General features: G+C 35.6%; 1 protein-coding gene and 1 long non-coding RNA gene across 2 annotated transcripts; one reads left to right on the top strand and one right to left on the bottom strand.

Moving 5' to 3' along the window:
• Positions 1–4,770: 4,770 nt before the first annotated feature.
• On the bottom strand, positions 4,771–5,615 carry LOC132623359 (uncharacterized). Its single transcript, XR_009576208.1, has 3 exons — positions 5,197–5,615; positions 5,042–5,106; positions 4,771–4,960 (listed from the first exon to the last, which is right to left on the bottom strand). It is a non-coding gene; the product is annotated as an uncharacterized LOC132623359 (long non-coding RNA).
• Positions 5,616–5,760: 145 nt separating this feature from the next.
• On the top strand, positions 5,761–11,747 carry LOC132627844 (protein ROOT INITIATION DEFECTIVE 3). Its single transcript, XM_060343436.1, has 8 exons — positions 5,761–6,044; positions 6,714–6,827; positions 6,925–7,058; positions 7,143–7,290; positions 7,606–7,805; positions 8,425–8,552; positions 9,000–9,247; positions 11,173–11,747. The coding sequence occupies exons 1-8, from the start codon at positions 5,832–5,834 to the stop codon at positions 11,332–11,334; spliced, it is 1,347 nt and encodes a 448-aa protein (XP_060199419.1). The 5' UTR covers positions 5,761–5,831; the 3' UTR covers positions 11,335–11,747.
• Positions 11,748–15,382: the final 3,635 nt, after the last annotated feature.

Here is a 15,382-nt window from a genome sequence, read left to right as displayed (position 1 = left end):
CCTTATTACTTTGGGCATAGTTAGCATGCCAACACCAGTGATTTGTGATTTTCTCTATAATTCTCCTCGCGTTTCTCTCTTTTACTCTATTCTCCAGCACAACAATAAGACTAACCATAATAAAAACTTGGTACAACTACTAGTTGTGTGCTACACTGTCCCCTTTCGCTCACTATCTGATTTACTTGACCCTCAGTGCGATTCGGTAGACTGAAACCGTTCTCTCTGCTTAACACCACAGATGTAGGACTAGTAGTATCCTTTGGAGGAGTTTGTTTCCTTGTTTCTCCTATCTCGAGAGTTTGTGTCTCCATAACAGGTATTTCCTCAGGATTATTTGCATCAGGCCGTGGTAACCACTTCTTCACACGCTTCTTTGGTTGCTCTACTTGTTTCTGCACCTCAACTACCATCTGTTTAGCATGAGCATCAACCTTTTTCTTAGTGACAGCTTCTTTTTTGGGCTTGTCATATACCATGTTACAATCGTGTCCCACTTGCAAGCAGGAGTTACAATAGTCTGGAACCTAGTCGTACCAAACCTCCTGCTAAAAAATATTTCCACTAGGGTCCTGAACTTTGATTGTTTTAGGCAGCGACCTTGTTATATCCATCTTTATCAGCACTTGTGCGTAAGAGATTCTTTTTATCTTGCTAGTGTATTCATCTGCATAGATTGGATTACCTTAACCACTGCTTATCCTGCTCAATGAGTCTGTTCCCCAGTAATTGAGAGGTAATTTCGGGAACTTGACCCCAAGTGGTACAACCCTTAAGGCCTCCTCATCAAAATTAAAATTTGGATCCCATGGCTTGACAATGAGAGGCTTGTTACCTAAAACATGGGGTCCTGAAAAGAGCAACCCATCCTTGTCTTCCATGGTATTAAATCTAACCACATAATAATCCTCATTATGGTAGTAGATTTTAGGCTTTGCAATATAGTTCCATTGGTAACTACTATACCTATCTAGTGCTCCTGTGAAAGGTGATGTGCCCACTATGTACAAGATTATAGCCGTCTTCCAGTACTCAGTTTCCTTTTTAACCTCATTCAGGCACAGTTGAACAATCTTCTCCACCTCCTTAGTGATAGGGGCAATAAAGGAGAGAGTCGTACCTCTGAATGCAAGTTTGTTACCCTTGAAGAGATTCGTCCACTTTTTAGCATTCTTTACTTCCGGGCTAGTGATTTCTCCATCGTATTTATTGCTTTCTGCTACCTCCTATTGACCTTCAATTGATGGATCGATGGAATTGGTGTTTTTTCAATAGCTTTGGTCACGGATCGACTTGCGTGAGCTGAGCCAGTAGCTTGCACCAGTACCCCAGCTTTTTCAGTGCTTGTAGCCGCTGGATCCACAGATTTGTGTGTCATCGATCTAGCCGCCAATTCTTGTATTATCGCCCCCATTTCCTCAATCTCTCGCACCAAAAGTCTCCGATTGGTCTTGTTCACTTCACCTCAGAAAGCTGAATCTGTTGCAATAAAGGTCAAAAAATTGGAATAAAACTGACCAATATCAATCATTGCCTAAATATTTAAGTTAAAGAGAGAAGTGAACTTGGTATTGTCCCAAAGTGAAAACCAACTATTGCACAACAAGCTTGGAGCTTAATTATAACGCAATTCACAATTTCACAGTCTTAACTCTTAAACCTCGAATATTGTCCTGAAATTCTTTTTGCAACTCATAACTCCAGCATAATGTCATTGATTTCAAACCTGTAAAAGTGAAACTTCAAAACAGTGTTACGAAGCTCAAACTTATACGAATAAACCCAAACTCCAAGAAAAATCCCTTTCAATTCAAACTTTATGAGTGTTTCCTCGAGTTGGAATTGCAACTACATGTTGATTAATAGTCTAAAAGTGGCTATTTATCCAATTTTTCCCAAAAGAATTTGATTGGGAGCTGTTATAGGGAATTGCAATGTTAATGGACTTGCTTGGGCTAGAATTATTAATTTATTCCCCTAATTTAAAAAAATAAAATCGCAAGACATAAGTTTATATTCCCTTAATCATAATATCCTACAAGCTATGCCCCGACATAACTTCATTTTTTAAAGAACTTATGGTCCACTAGGCATAAGTTATATTGCTAAAGGACAAAAACTGAAGACCAACCCATTTAAAGGACGAAAAATTAAGGACCAGCCCATTTTAATGACAAAAGGGGCAATCTTACAGGAATAGCTACCATAAGATTGGATGTAACCAAATATAGCTACCATTCCAATATTACAGCTCGTAGCTAATATTATGGCAAAAAACATATTAATTTTGGTGTATTTGGAATTCTTCAAATACACGGATATGTGGCATGTAACATGTATGATAAAAACAAATCCCTGGATATTAGGCACTAGTCATGCGTTTAATATACAACAACAACAACAACAACAACCCAGTGAAATCCCACAACGTGGGGTCTGGGGAGGGTAGAGTGTACGCAGACCTTACTCCTACCAAGGTAGGATGGCTGTTTCCGAGATTAAATATTTTACAATCTCTTCCAGCAAATTAGAATCCCATTAATCACACGTTTCTCCTTCTCTCTCTCCTTATTCTTCTTAGTAACGTAAAATCAATCTTCAAAAAAATTCAAAACACAGGGAACTCAAAAAACAGAGGTTTTAATGACACAAAAGCAAATTTGGAGAAAATATTTTACAAATCAAACTCACTGTACAAACTGTTGAAGTACCGCTTTTGGTGAGTTATGGTTTTGTGGAATTTGATTTTCGTTTTTATGTTTTATTATCTCTATTGTTATGTTTTTATATTTTAGGCAGTGATTTGTTCATCTCTATATGTAGTGCCGTCAGTTCATCAATGTGAAAAAAAAAATACACAGACAGACGACTTCGTGTATTTTTTTTTTTTTTTGTGAATCAGAGATGATCTACATATTTGTTTGAATGTTTTGTTACAACTTTTTTTAAATGTTTTGTGAGCTTGTATTTGAACAAATGAAAACTGATTATCAAGCATATTGAATTCGGTTGCAGGAAAATTGTCGTATATCTCTTCGTTAATTAGACACTGTGGTACTTGGAATAATGAGAACTGTTATGTGAATTTTAAAATCGATGCTGTTGTTTTCAAGGAGTATTCAACATATATGGATTTGTTACAGACAATTGCAACACAGTTGAAGTTAGACACGACCAGAACAGAAATATACATCAAATACATGGTGGAGGGTAGTAATATGCCGATGGAAATACACAATGATATGGGTGTCAGAGTTTACGTGGATTTGAAGAAAGAGAATAAACAGTTAGCATTGTATCCTTTGTGCATAACTTGTAATGATAAACGCCTTGACAACTGTGTATCTGATGAAAGTTGTATTCAAGGGGAGATTTTGCAACTTGGATACACAAGTCAGTTCGATTCTATGAAAACAGTCGGGTGTGTAGACTTTGCGTCTTCAAGTTATATCAAGGATGTTGCTATATTTGAAAAAGACACCAATCTAATTATCGAAGACAAAAACCAAAAAGAGGTTGTTGTTGATCAAGTCTACAAGGACAAAAATACATTAATGCAAATTCAAATAGAGAAAATGTCAATTCAGTCCCATTAATGTTAATAACAAAAGCATCAGGTGTGCTTTTCTTCAGCTCTCTGACCATTAAACACCGGAACAGCTGCCCTTGGACTTCACAATGTTGCATCTGCAAGTATTTTCCAAATATAGTTTTAGAAAATAGCTGCTGCTGTCTTTCTGTAAGTTTGTCCTCCAAGTCCTTTTTTATATTGTAGTTCATGTACGAAGCATATCGTATAGGATGAGTTGGAGGAAATTTAACAAGGAATTTAGGGTCCTGAAAAAAAGTCATATGTAGATAAAAATGAGTATGTAATATAGGAAAAAAACAACAACATTACGACAATGTATATGTAATCAAGTTTCTGTGTATTTTATGCTCGAATTGGCTCAGATACATGATAATCAGTTTTTCAGTCGTTCAAATACACAATTAGTTGTAACAAAACATGCAAAAAAATAGTTCAAATACATGATAATCAGTTATTCATTTGTTCAAATACACAGTTACAGGTAGCATGAACGTACAATTCTGTGCAAAAATATGTGTAACAAAACATTAAAAAAAAGTGTAACAATACATGAAAAACAGTTCTTCTTTTTAGTCAAATACATAGTTACAGGTATCATGAACGTACAAATCTGTGCAAATACACATAATTCATATGTTCAAATACATGATATTTAGTTAATCATTTGCTCAAAAACACATTTAGGTGTAACAGAACATATAAATGTTTATAAAAAATACATATGACACGTGTTCAAATACATGATTGTCAGTTAGGTGTAACAAAACATACAAAAAAAAGTGAAAAAATACATGAAAATCAGTTCTTCATTTGTTCAAATACACAGTTACCTTTACCATGAACATGCTAGTCTGTGCAAATGCATATAATTCATATGTTCAAATACATGATATTAAGTTACTCATTCCTTCAAATACACATTTATGGTGCAACAGAACATGCAAATTTATAACAAAAATACATTTAACACTTGTTCAAAATACATGATTGTCGTTCCTCGCTTGTTGAAGAACACATTTATACGTGCCAAAACACATGATTTGATAAAAAAAATATCAAAGTCCCAAGAATTGAACATCAGTAATAACAGAGATTGATGTACATTCTAGCTACACATACATTTTAACCAAAAAAACATATATATTAAAAGAAATACCTGTTTCTTCACAGATAATTGATCTTCTTCTGCTTCAGCCTCTACGACTTGTTTCCCCTTGCTGGCCGGAACAACATCAGTAGTTTTTTTCCTCTTCGTCACTGTAGCCGCATCTATTTTGTTTGACGATTTAGCAATTGGTGGATTTGGAATTCTGCGAGGATCATGTATATTCTTGGAACGCCTTTCAGTAGCCATTTTATCGGCAGAGGCTGCAACAACATTATGTTGTTGTTGAGAAATCCCCAAATCAAACGAAGGAAAAACTATATTTTGAACTGTAAATGGTATACCTCGAGTAACCCTATTAGGTGTTGCTCCGTCTGCCATTAACAGGTGAGTTTAATTGCTCGAAAACCTAAACAAATAGAAGTTGAATACACTTCAAAATCTGAAAAATATGAAGTAGTCATGAGCAAAATACACTAATAGAATGTAAAATACTTACCCCAATATAACTTTCCCCAATTTTCGCATAAGCCGATTTGAAGCTGAAGAATCTTGAAGGAAGGTATTGGAGAAGAAAAAGGAAAGGATTGGAAGTTGAATACGATTCACAATCTTTGAAAATATGAAATTATTCTGAACAAAAATACACCAATAGAATGTAAAAACCTATCCAAATACAACTACCCCAAATTTCGCAACAGTGGTTAGAACGTGGTGAAACGTGAAGGAAGCTATGTGAGAAAAAAACGGCAAGGATTAAAGTGGCTGGAGAGAGAATCAGACTAATTAATTGAATAACCGTTAAACATGGGATTTGGGGATGGGGGGGAGTGTTTTACGTGTGTATTTGGCATAGTAACTAGAAGTTGCTGATATAGCTATGTGCAGTAATTTTAAAAAGTACTTTAGTTACTATTTATAAATAATTTAAAGGGTAGTTATTATTAATAAATATGTCTTAAGAGAAGCTACAACGAGTAAAAATTCTTTTTATGATTGCAATGTTAATGGGCTTGGTTGGGCCAGAATTTTAGATATTAATAGACAGACCCTTGAGTATGAACGTTGTTCAAAAATTCAAACTCGCGCAAAAACTGAAACCATTGAGTAAGTGCTTCTTGCAAAACCTACCAAATGACAGAGCAGGAATTGGTAATGGCTTCGTCGCCAACAGACGCGGGTATTGGTTGTTGGGAGCTACGTACTGGCGCCGAGCACCTCCGTTATCGAACTTGCTCCTCTCCTTCCCACGGCCTCACTTGTGTTGGCGGCCGCTTTCTCGCTTCTTCTCAACTCCGTGAAACTAAATCTTCTTCAGGCTCTATCCTTTACTGGTCCTGGAATAAGGTAAACTTTCTACTTGTATTAAGCTGTTCCATTAATTGCCTGTTAGAATCAGGCTCTTACCTTTATGGTTCGGAAACGGCAAAGAATTTCACTTGTATTGCCTTCGTAGTTAAGCTGTTCGATTAATTGTTTGTTAGAAAGCCTACTGGTCCTGGAACAAGGTAAACAACAAAGAATTCACTTGTATTACATATATTTTGTAACTTCACATTTTTCTAGTTCGTAGTTAAGCTGTTCGATTAATTGCTTGTTAGAAATTCTAGTTTTGCTAAAACTGTTGTGTATCGTGATGTAACGTTTTTCCTGTAGTGCCCCAGTTATTGATTTTATTTATTACATTTGTGTAGCCTCAAGTGGAAGTGAACCTATAAATCCACTTGTATTACGTAAGCTTTGTAAGTTCACACTTTTGTTGTCCGAGGTTAAGCTGTTCGATTAATTGCTTGTTAGAAAGCCTACTGGTCCTGGAACAAGGTAAACAACAAAAAATATCACTTGTATGTCCTAAATTTTGTAAGTTCACACTTTTGTGGTACGAAGTTAAGCTGTTTGATTAATTGCTTGTTAGAAAGCCTAGTTTTGGTAAAACTGTTGCGTATCATGATACAACACTGTACCTGTAGACTGTAGTGCTGCAATTATTGATTTTTATTAATTACATTTGTGTAGCCTCAAGTGGAAGTTAAAAGCTTCCCTGCGGAACCTATAAATCCACTTGTTTCGAACAGTGAAGGAACTTATATAGCCGGAGGAGGTGCATCCGGTGATATATTCTTGTGGCAGGTTTATACCAAGTCTTTCTTTGTCATTATGTCTTCTTAGTAGCTCATTGTATCTGGCATTACTGATTAAATTTTCTATGTTTTGTTTTTATTTATAGGTTGCGACTGGTAAACTACTTAAGAAGTGGCACGCTCACTATAGGGGAGTTACTTGCTTGATATTCAATGATGACCAATCACTTCTGATTTCTGGTTCAGAGGATGGATCTGTTCGAGTTTGGTCTCTTATAATGTATTATTTGCTTCTTATGTTTTTCACTTGTCTAGCTCTTTTTGATGGTCTGATGGCTAATATCCAGAAATTGACTGAAATTAGGATATTTGATGACGTATTGAGGGGGAAAGCAAAACAGCCTTATGAATATAGTTTCTCCGAGCATTCTTTGAAGGTGACTGATGTTGTGATTGGATACGGTGGAGCTAATGCAATTATTGTTTCTGCTTCAGAAGATAGAACTTGCAAGGTTTGCCTTGTATTTCCCCAATTTATTGATGTTTAAATAATTGTTCGTGCTTTTTGGTAATTTTGAAGAACAGGCTGTTAATGACTTGACCACTATGCTTGATGTCAATCATAAAAAATTAGTCAAGTGAATCTTGACAAACTCATTTTATTTCAATTGGATGCTAAGGGTGATTCATTTTCTTACTAATATAATATGTTCTTTCATTCTTTTAATGGTTTCAGAGTGTTGTTTGTTTAATGTTGTAGTGTCAATAAATATTTAGTTGATGCCTTTGCCTGAGTCTGAATATTCTTTATTGTCCATTCGTCATAGGTTTGGAGTCTTTCAAAGGGAAAATTGTTGAGAAACATTGTGTTTCCGTCAATAATTGATGCAATTGCATTGGACCACGGGGAAGATGTCTTCTATGCTGGTGGTAGAGATGGGAAAATATACATAGCTGCACTAAATGCTGTTGCTGACCCCAGCAGTAATTATGGATTGCACATTCTTGGTTGTCTGTCTGAGCAAAGGTTTGCAATATCTATGATTTGTTATATAGATAGTTGTGTTGCTGTCGCTAATGAGAACCTGGTTTTGTAAACTGTAAAGTTGTATCCCTTTTTGTTTTATATTTAAGATGTTCGGGAAAGCTTCCCTATGATTTTTTATGTTTCATGAGTACCTCAATATGATTCTTTGCTGGAGTACATGAAATCGCCTTATGACTGCTTAATTTTTGTTGGCATCACTTATAGCTTCATGTTGAAGTGTTAAGCATGAAAAAGTTGTTGCTTGGAATCTCCATATTCTTCTTGAATGCTCAAATCCAAGAACCATTTAGTAGGAATCTAATAGTTTAGGTATGTAGCATATGGAGTTTGTGTTCTGGCTAATGTATGGTTGAAATTGCTACTAGGGAATTATTCTCAATATGTTTAAGGAGTTAAAATAGTATCTTTATAATCTTATATGGACTATGACAACATATTCCCTTTAACTTTTCAGCTGTATGAGGACATGCTAGTTTTTGTCTCCCCTCCCTGTAACTTTGCTGTTGCCTTATTCCTGCAGATACATGCTAATGTTTGTCTCCCCTCCCTCATCTGTTTTTCATTTTCCTTGACTAAATTTACAACAATTCATAAACAGTAAGGCGATTACATGCTTAGCATTAAGTGCGGACGGGGGATTGCTAATTTCTGGATCAGAGGATGGCATGGTTCGAGTTTGGAACACCAAAAACCATAACATCGCCCGAATTTTTAGGCATGCAAAAGGTACAGTTGATGTCCTGAGCACGTACTTTGTGTTCCTTGAAGTTCTTGAAACATTGTTGGTCGTGCATAAGAAATCTGTTTGTAAAAGTAAGGTTGATTTATTATTATTATTTTAAAAGTTCAAGGTTTGTCTGAATGATTCTATGGAAAATGCTGGGTCACCATCCTAAATCACTTAATGTCTCCAATAGAAGATTAAGGCTTGAAAAAACGGTGTTTTCCCTCTTGAAATCCTATGTCTTGCAACTGTTAATAAATGTGGAAAGAATTAGACTAAGCTATTTCAATTAGGATACTTGGTAGTATCTGCACATGAAAGATCTTATGATTCCGTGAGCAATATGATTCATTTCAATAGTCACTTCATTATATGTAGTTTCAACCTCTTCTATTTTCTTCTTTTTCCACGTCAATGAAACATCTTCTCTTTGCATTAACTTTTAACAGGTCCAGTTAACAATATTGTTGTTGTTAGACAACCATCTTTTCTGAGTACCAGAGGATCTGTGAATTCTCAAATGCCCTCCATAAAGAGACATGGGGTGTCATTAGCTCCACCATTGGAAAAGTATGCTAACTCAGCAGATGAAAATGACTATAAGGCGGTAATTGGCCCCAGGATCGATCCTGAAAGATCTGTTGAAGCTTCATATATCAGTATTCAGACACTAAATAATCAAATCTTAGAGCTTCAGGTCAGATTTTCTTGATCGATGTGCATTTCCTTTTTCCTGTTGCCTGTTTTTGTTGTTTCAACTCCCTCGCACTATAATTGTGTGTTTAATATTCTCGAGTGTCTATGGTTGTAAATATGACATTTAGTGGTTCTAGTTTGACTTGGCATGACTATGTATGAGAAGAAATGAAAATGCGAACTGTTATGTATTTATTAGGCGAGCATGTTGTGTCCATCTGTTGACTCTCTGGTTTTTAAGAGTAGAGAAAAATGGGTAAACATGACTTTTTGTATTATAGATGTGTTAAACATCTATTGGAATTAGACCCATTTCTGGGACAGTAAAAAAAGGGATCAAAGGGCTCTTTTCTGGGGAAGAGGGAGTACGTTACTTCTGTCATGTCGTTCTGACGGGGAAAAGATACTTCCAAAATGAGGATCTAGCTTATGTTACCAGACACCAAACTCTTGTCATTTTTCTGTACTTGTTTATATACTTTACGAAGATTCAAGATGCATGAAAAATAATTAAAAGTAAATTGACTAATGAAAACTACAGGATAGGAATTCCAACCGTAATTGCAGAACAAATAGAACCTCAGGCAACAATTGGTATGTCAAACCAATCACCCCTTAAGAACGACAAGAAGGAACATAATATAAAGATTTGAAAAAGAAAGAATTACCATCAAGAGTCAAGCCGGAAAGTAATTCCAAAGTTCAATCTGAAGAAAGAGGGTTCATGATGTTTATCAATCTCAAAGTATGCAAAATCTTCTCTATAAACGAGCTCTAATGCAAAATCTTCTCTATAAACGAGCTCTAACTTTATTTATACATAATAAGAAAAATCGATAGAAAGACATATTGTCCCTTAATTATCTTTCAACCCACCAGAACTCAGATCAGTGATGTGGATGCTCCAACAAACAGCTTCTCCTCTGTCACACCCACGTCAATGACTCGAAACAAGAACCCAGATCACTGATCTAGAGTCTTTCCTCTGTCACCGCCAGATCAACGACTTTAATTGGAATCAGGTCATTGATTTGGAGTACCTTTAACCCAAAACTTTTTCACGTTTTAACCAAATTCTTGAATATCAAGCAACTCCTTAATGTGCAATCCTTGGACGCTTTTGGACTTGGAACAATTCAATGGTCCACTAGACATCTTGCAGTTGTGAGTTGTCCGCAATTGGCTCCGTGTTATCCAGGGTATCCTGGATTATATCACCAGTATACTGGCTCTGCAGAAATAATCTCGCGGAACTCTTCATGCGCTGCATTGCTTTCATGAACGACCTTTTTTATGGCATAGTCATGTCAGAATATTTTAGTCTTTAGAAAAATATCTACTCAACAATTGCACTATAATTGATGTATGTGTCATCTAATTTTTTTATTTTCTGTATCTTTTACTTTAGTCATTGTACTTACCAATGGTTTGGTCTTGCCCTCAATTGCAATATTGCACTTAAAGGGCAATCCGACCGTTAAGTGGTATAGTAATGAAACTGAAGAGTGACTGCAGGTGAATTTGCTGGGTGTAGTTTGATTATATCACGCACAACTTGGTTGGGTGTAGTGTGATTATACAATGCATAACTTGGTTCAATTTTTTTTTTCTTCAAGAAGCAGCTAGCCGTTTTAGCTTCTATTTGCACATATCTTTAGCTGTCACATTAAAACAAGAAGAGATGTGTCTTCTTATTTGTTGTTTGGCAGATGTAAATGACGTGTAAGCTGACTTGTTAAGGTTCAAAATTAATATTTAAAAGATGTCACGTATTTTGTTTATCATGGCTATATACATCACTTTTGACTTTTTGATGCAAGTACAAACTGCTTTGATAATTGATCCCGTCGCTATCAATATGTCATACTATTGCCTGACAAAACTGATCATCAATTGCAATTAATAGCGAGTTTTTCCTGCATACAGAGACAAGGGTCTTCTGCTGCTGCTGAAATGGAGATCGAAAGGCTAAAACTTGACCGCGGCAGGTCCATGCAAGTGATTCAGCAGTGGGAAAAGAAGTTTGAAAGTCTACATCAGTTTTGTGTAACCGAGCTATTGGATGGGGAACAAGCTGGAAATGCTTAGGGACAGTCTAATAACATATTTTTCTAAAACATGGTGAGAGGAAGGGAGGAAAGGGGAAGGGGAAGCTACTTATGGGATTTGAACCTTCCTATCTGCATGATGGAAAGTGAGTGTGCTCACCAAGTGAACCGGCTCTCCACCCAGCCCATGAAATATGGATTCCTACCTGCAGCAGCTTAAATTTTTTTGTAATATGATTTAGCTGTGATCAGTTATGACAATATTGATAAAATTTGATTGTGTTTTACTAGAAGTTTGGCATGAACAAATATATTTAAATTATTAAGTTTTAAGGCTCTAGCTAGCATTTGGGCTCAGTCGAATGCAATGGGCCATGCCTTTTTTATTTCAATTTGTAGCATATTCTCGTGAAATCGTGTTCATCTGAGTTCAACGACTCCCTTTAGATTGTACATGTTGACCTCTAACAGTGATATTGGCTTGGTTGTACAGATTCTAAAGTAAGTCTAGTGCATGGATTTGTCTCGAAGTGAGAGTTGGATAGGATTACAAACTTGATCAGTGAGTTGCATTAGCTACTTTCTTATACTAGAATGAAAGCACTGTGTTCTATTGTTCGGTAACGACTAACTATAGCTTTGTTCCAACTCTTACTCCTGGCTATAATTCACGGTTCGATCATTGTGTCTCTAATGTTCGATCTTGGGTTATTTCAGTAACTGCTATGCGCTGCATTTATCATTTACTTTTAAATGTTACATATATCCTTGTATTCTCTTCTACATACTAAAGCATTCAAGTGCAAATCAAAGATCTCATATTCTTCGGTCGTATAAATGAGGTCGTGTTCATATTATAAAAGATGACCTTTGCAACAAACAAACGTGACAATATAGATAAGCCAATAGCAGTAATTTTTGAAAATCCAATTTCTTGAATAAATGGAAAAGTTGGAAAAGAGAAAAATGGCAGGAGCAAAAGAGTTGAAATGATTGGTTTCGTGGTCCCTTATCAATTGGATGTTTTAATTATGTGAAAAAAGTGAAATTTTATGATAATCAGCTTTCAAGCTCAGGAAATTAGTGTACAAATGACGGTTTATGTTGTTCTCTTGTCCTATTACATGCCTCACCAAATGTTGAAACCTCCTGTGGCACACTGCATGGACTTAAAATGGAATTGGAAAAGCACGTGCATAGGTCGAAAAAAGGAAACCAAAAACTACAAGTTTGGGCTCAAAGATTGTCCATACAGAGAAAACAACATATTTGAAATACAATTGATGACATCCTCAAAGCCTGCACCCTCAGCTCCAAACAGAAGATGATTTACCAATAAGTAGCAAAAGGAAAATGTGAAGGAAGGAATTCAATTCCTGCACTCAATTTCCTTTCCAAGAAAAGTGGTACTTTGTGAAAATGAGAGCACAAAGGGAATGGAACAAAACAATTGGCATATTATGCTTTTTTGACAGTTTGATTGCCCAATTTGGCGGTGAAACAATCCCCTTCCCAACTTGTAGCGATGAAAATCATGTGGAAAAGAGACCAAAAAAGAAAAAGTTGGACCACTTCTGCTTGCTGATTTCTTTAGTTACGTAATATCAATAGTTTTTGTTTCTTTAGTCTTTTTTTCTTCTTTCTTCTGAGCATTGCCTGCAAGTCCCGATGAGAAAGGAAGAGAAATTTGCAAATATTTTAAATACATTAAATACAAGAAAGAATTAAAAAATAGGGATCTGGGAACAAAAGATAAGATGATGCAACGGTGATAATGCAAAGTAAAATTTTGTGTTTTAAAAAAACACCCCCACCCAACAACAAATTCTGCCTATTTTGGCTTCTTTTTATCCAATCGAACCGCTTCTTGCAGAGAACATGTCTCTTTATTCATGTCATTTCTTTTGATAAAATACAATATCTTATTCTGTCCACTTTTAATGCTTGAAGAGAAGAAAATGATAACAAATGAGAAGTGCCCCCCCCCCCCCCTCCACCCCCACACCACCCACACACCCAAGGATAGCGGTGGCACTTATGATCATCAATTTAAAACTGCTTTGAGAATACGCTTTAGGGTAATTTCTTGCATTGGTGTTGCAGTATACTCCAAAAACAATCTTTCTCTTGTTGCTTCCCCTTCATATTTTACTTCTTCCATCTCTCTGCAAAAGTACAACTGTCATCTTGATGAGCCAAAAAGCATTAAAACAGATATATATTCTTCAGCTTCGTTCTTCTAGGTTCTTCTTGCCAGTTGAAATTAAGAGAAAAAAAAAAGAATGGATTTCAGTTATATTATTTTTATTAAGTTATCAATTTATACTTATTATAGAAATTTACATTTAATTACCTTATCGGTGATCTACCACTAGGTGATGTGGTGGAATGAATGAGGTTCCTCTATCCTTAATAAGAGGTCTCGATTTTGAACTCTAAAAATAGAAAGCTTCCTTGTAGGGAGCATATCCCCTTAAATAAATCATACACGATGCAAATCTGGATTAGTCGCGCTAATGAATACCGGATACTATAGGATTATATAAGGCAAAAATTTAAAATATCATATACATTATTTGATTGTATAAATATTTTATTATATTTTCATTGCATAAACTTAAACTCCTGTATAGAATCAAATATGTAACCCTTTGGATACCAAAGACTAGTACTGTTTGACATTAGCCCTGATAAACTCCTCTCATGATATGGAAGTTACCAGACTTGAAGTACGTTTTTGATTACTTCTTGAATACTATGCTTTGAATAGTTTCCGCACAAAGAACGTATAAAAAAAGCTATAATAACTATCAACCTGAAGATTGGGAATGCAATATTTTAAACAATACTAATACATAAGACGTACAAAAAATCGAACGGGAATCTAGGGTTTATTAGGTTAGTCGTCATATGTGGAAGCTGCATAGATTTGTAGCGTTGAATGTCCATGCAGTTTATAACGTGCATAAGAAGTTCCTATTTAATCTTTTGGTTATAAAGCTATTGATTTTAAATTCTCCGAGTATTTAATTGACTATATATTATAATTGCTTATTGTTGGTTGAGAGATAACTACATAGAGATAACTACATTTGCTATAATTAGCATTAATTTGTCGTTTCTGGTAGTTCTCCTCCTCAGATTATAAAAAACATATTTACTTTGTATCTGCCCGTTATCGCCATTAACGTCTTTATCTTAATCTGTAGTTGCAGTCTTTTTTTTTTTTTTAATTATTTAATTTCTATTACATGGAGTGAATGAGAAAGGAGGAAGGAGGTAATAAGAATCAAACTTATATTTATTAATTGTTAAAAAAATTCATCAATACCTACTAACTGTTATCACTCTAATTTGTATAAGTTTAAATAAAGTTTCAGAATGTATAAAACACTTAGTAAAACCAGATTACACAATCTGTAAAAACTTAAAACCAGTAAATTACAGAAACCGGAAAAAATATTTTTCAGAATATAATCGAGCCCACTTAGTTTAAAGTGTGTCCTTAAGGAAATTATTCCCCTCACAGTACTCGAGGTTGATGGAATATCCCCTCCCAGGATAGAACGATTATCTTACCAGAATAGTAGTACTCCAAATTCTGGTAGCGGCGAACCACTCAGCGGTAGTATATCACACAGAAGAAAGTTTTAAGAAGAGAAGAAGAATGGATAATTTCAGAAAATTCGTAAGTAATAATCTGAATATTAACTGGAATTTATAGCCATTAATGCACTGGTTAGGAAAAGGTTTGCAGCTTTTCACAAAGGTTTGCAACCTTTTAGAAAATAACGTTTTGTTCTTTATCCAAATCCAAATCCAAATCCAAATTCGAAGCCGAAGCCGAAGCCGAAGCCGAGCCGAGCCGAGCGAGCGACGACGACGGCGAGAGGGGTCCTTGCCCCCTCAACCCTTTTAGCAACTAGAGAAGGTGTAATGTAGTAGATACACCTCTTTTTTCCTCTCTTTTTCCTATGTGGGACAGATGCTTTAACTAAAGCAAAAGGGACCTTTTACATTCCGTTCACTTTCCGTCCCATCATTTCCCATTCACCAATATCAAAACCCAACAATCACCCACATGAATG

Source organism: Lycium barbarum, chromosome 2 (genome assembly GCF_019175385.1).
Source record: "Lycium barbarum isolate Lr01 chromosome 2, ASM1917538v2, whole genome shotgun sequence".
NCBI lineage: Eukaryota > Viridiplantae > Streptophyta > Magnoliopsida > Solanales > Solanaceae > Lycium > Lycium barbarum.
This window is presented reverse-complemented; position numbering and strand designations above follow the sequence as displayed.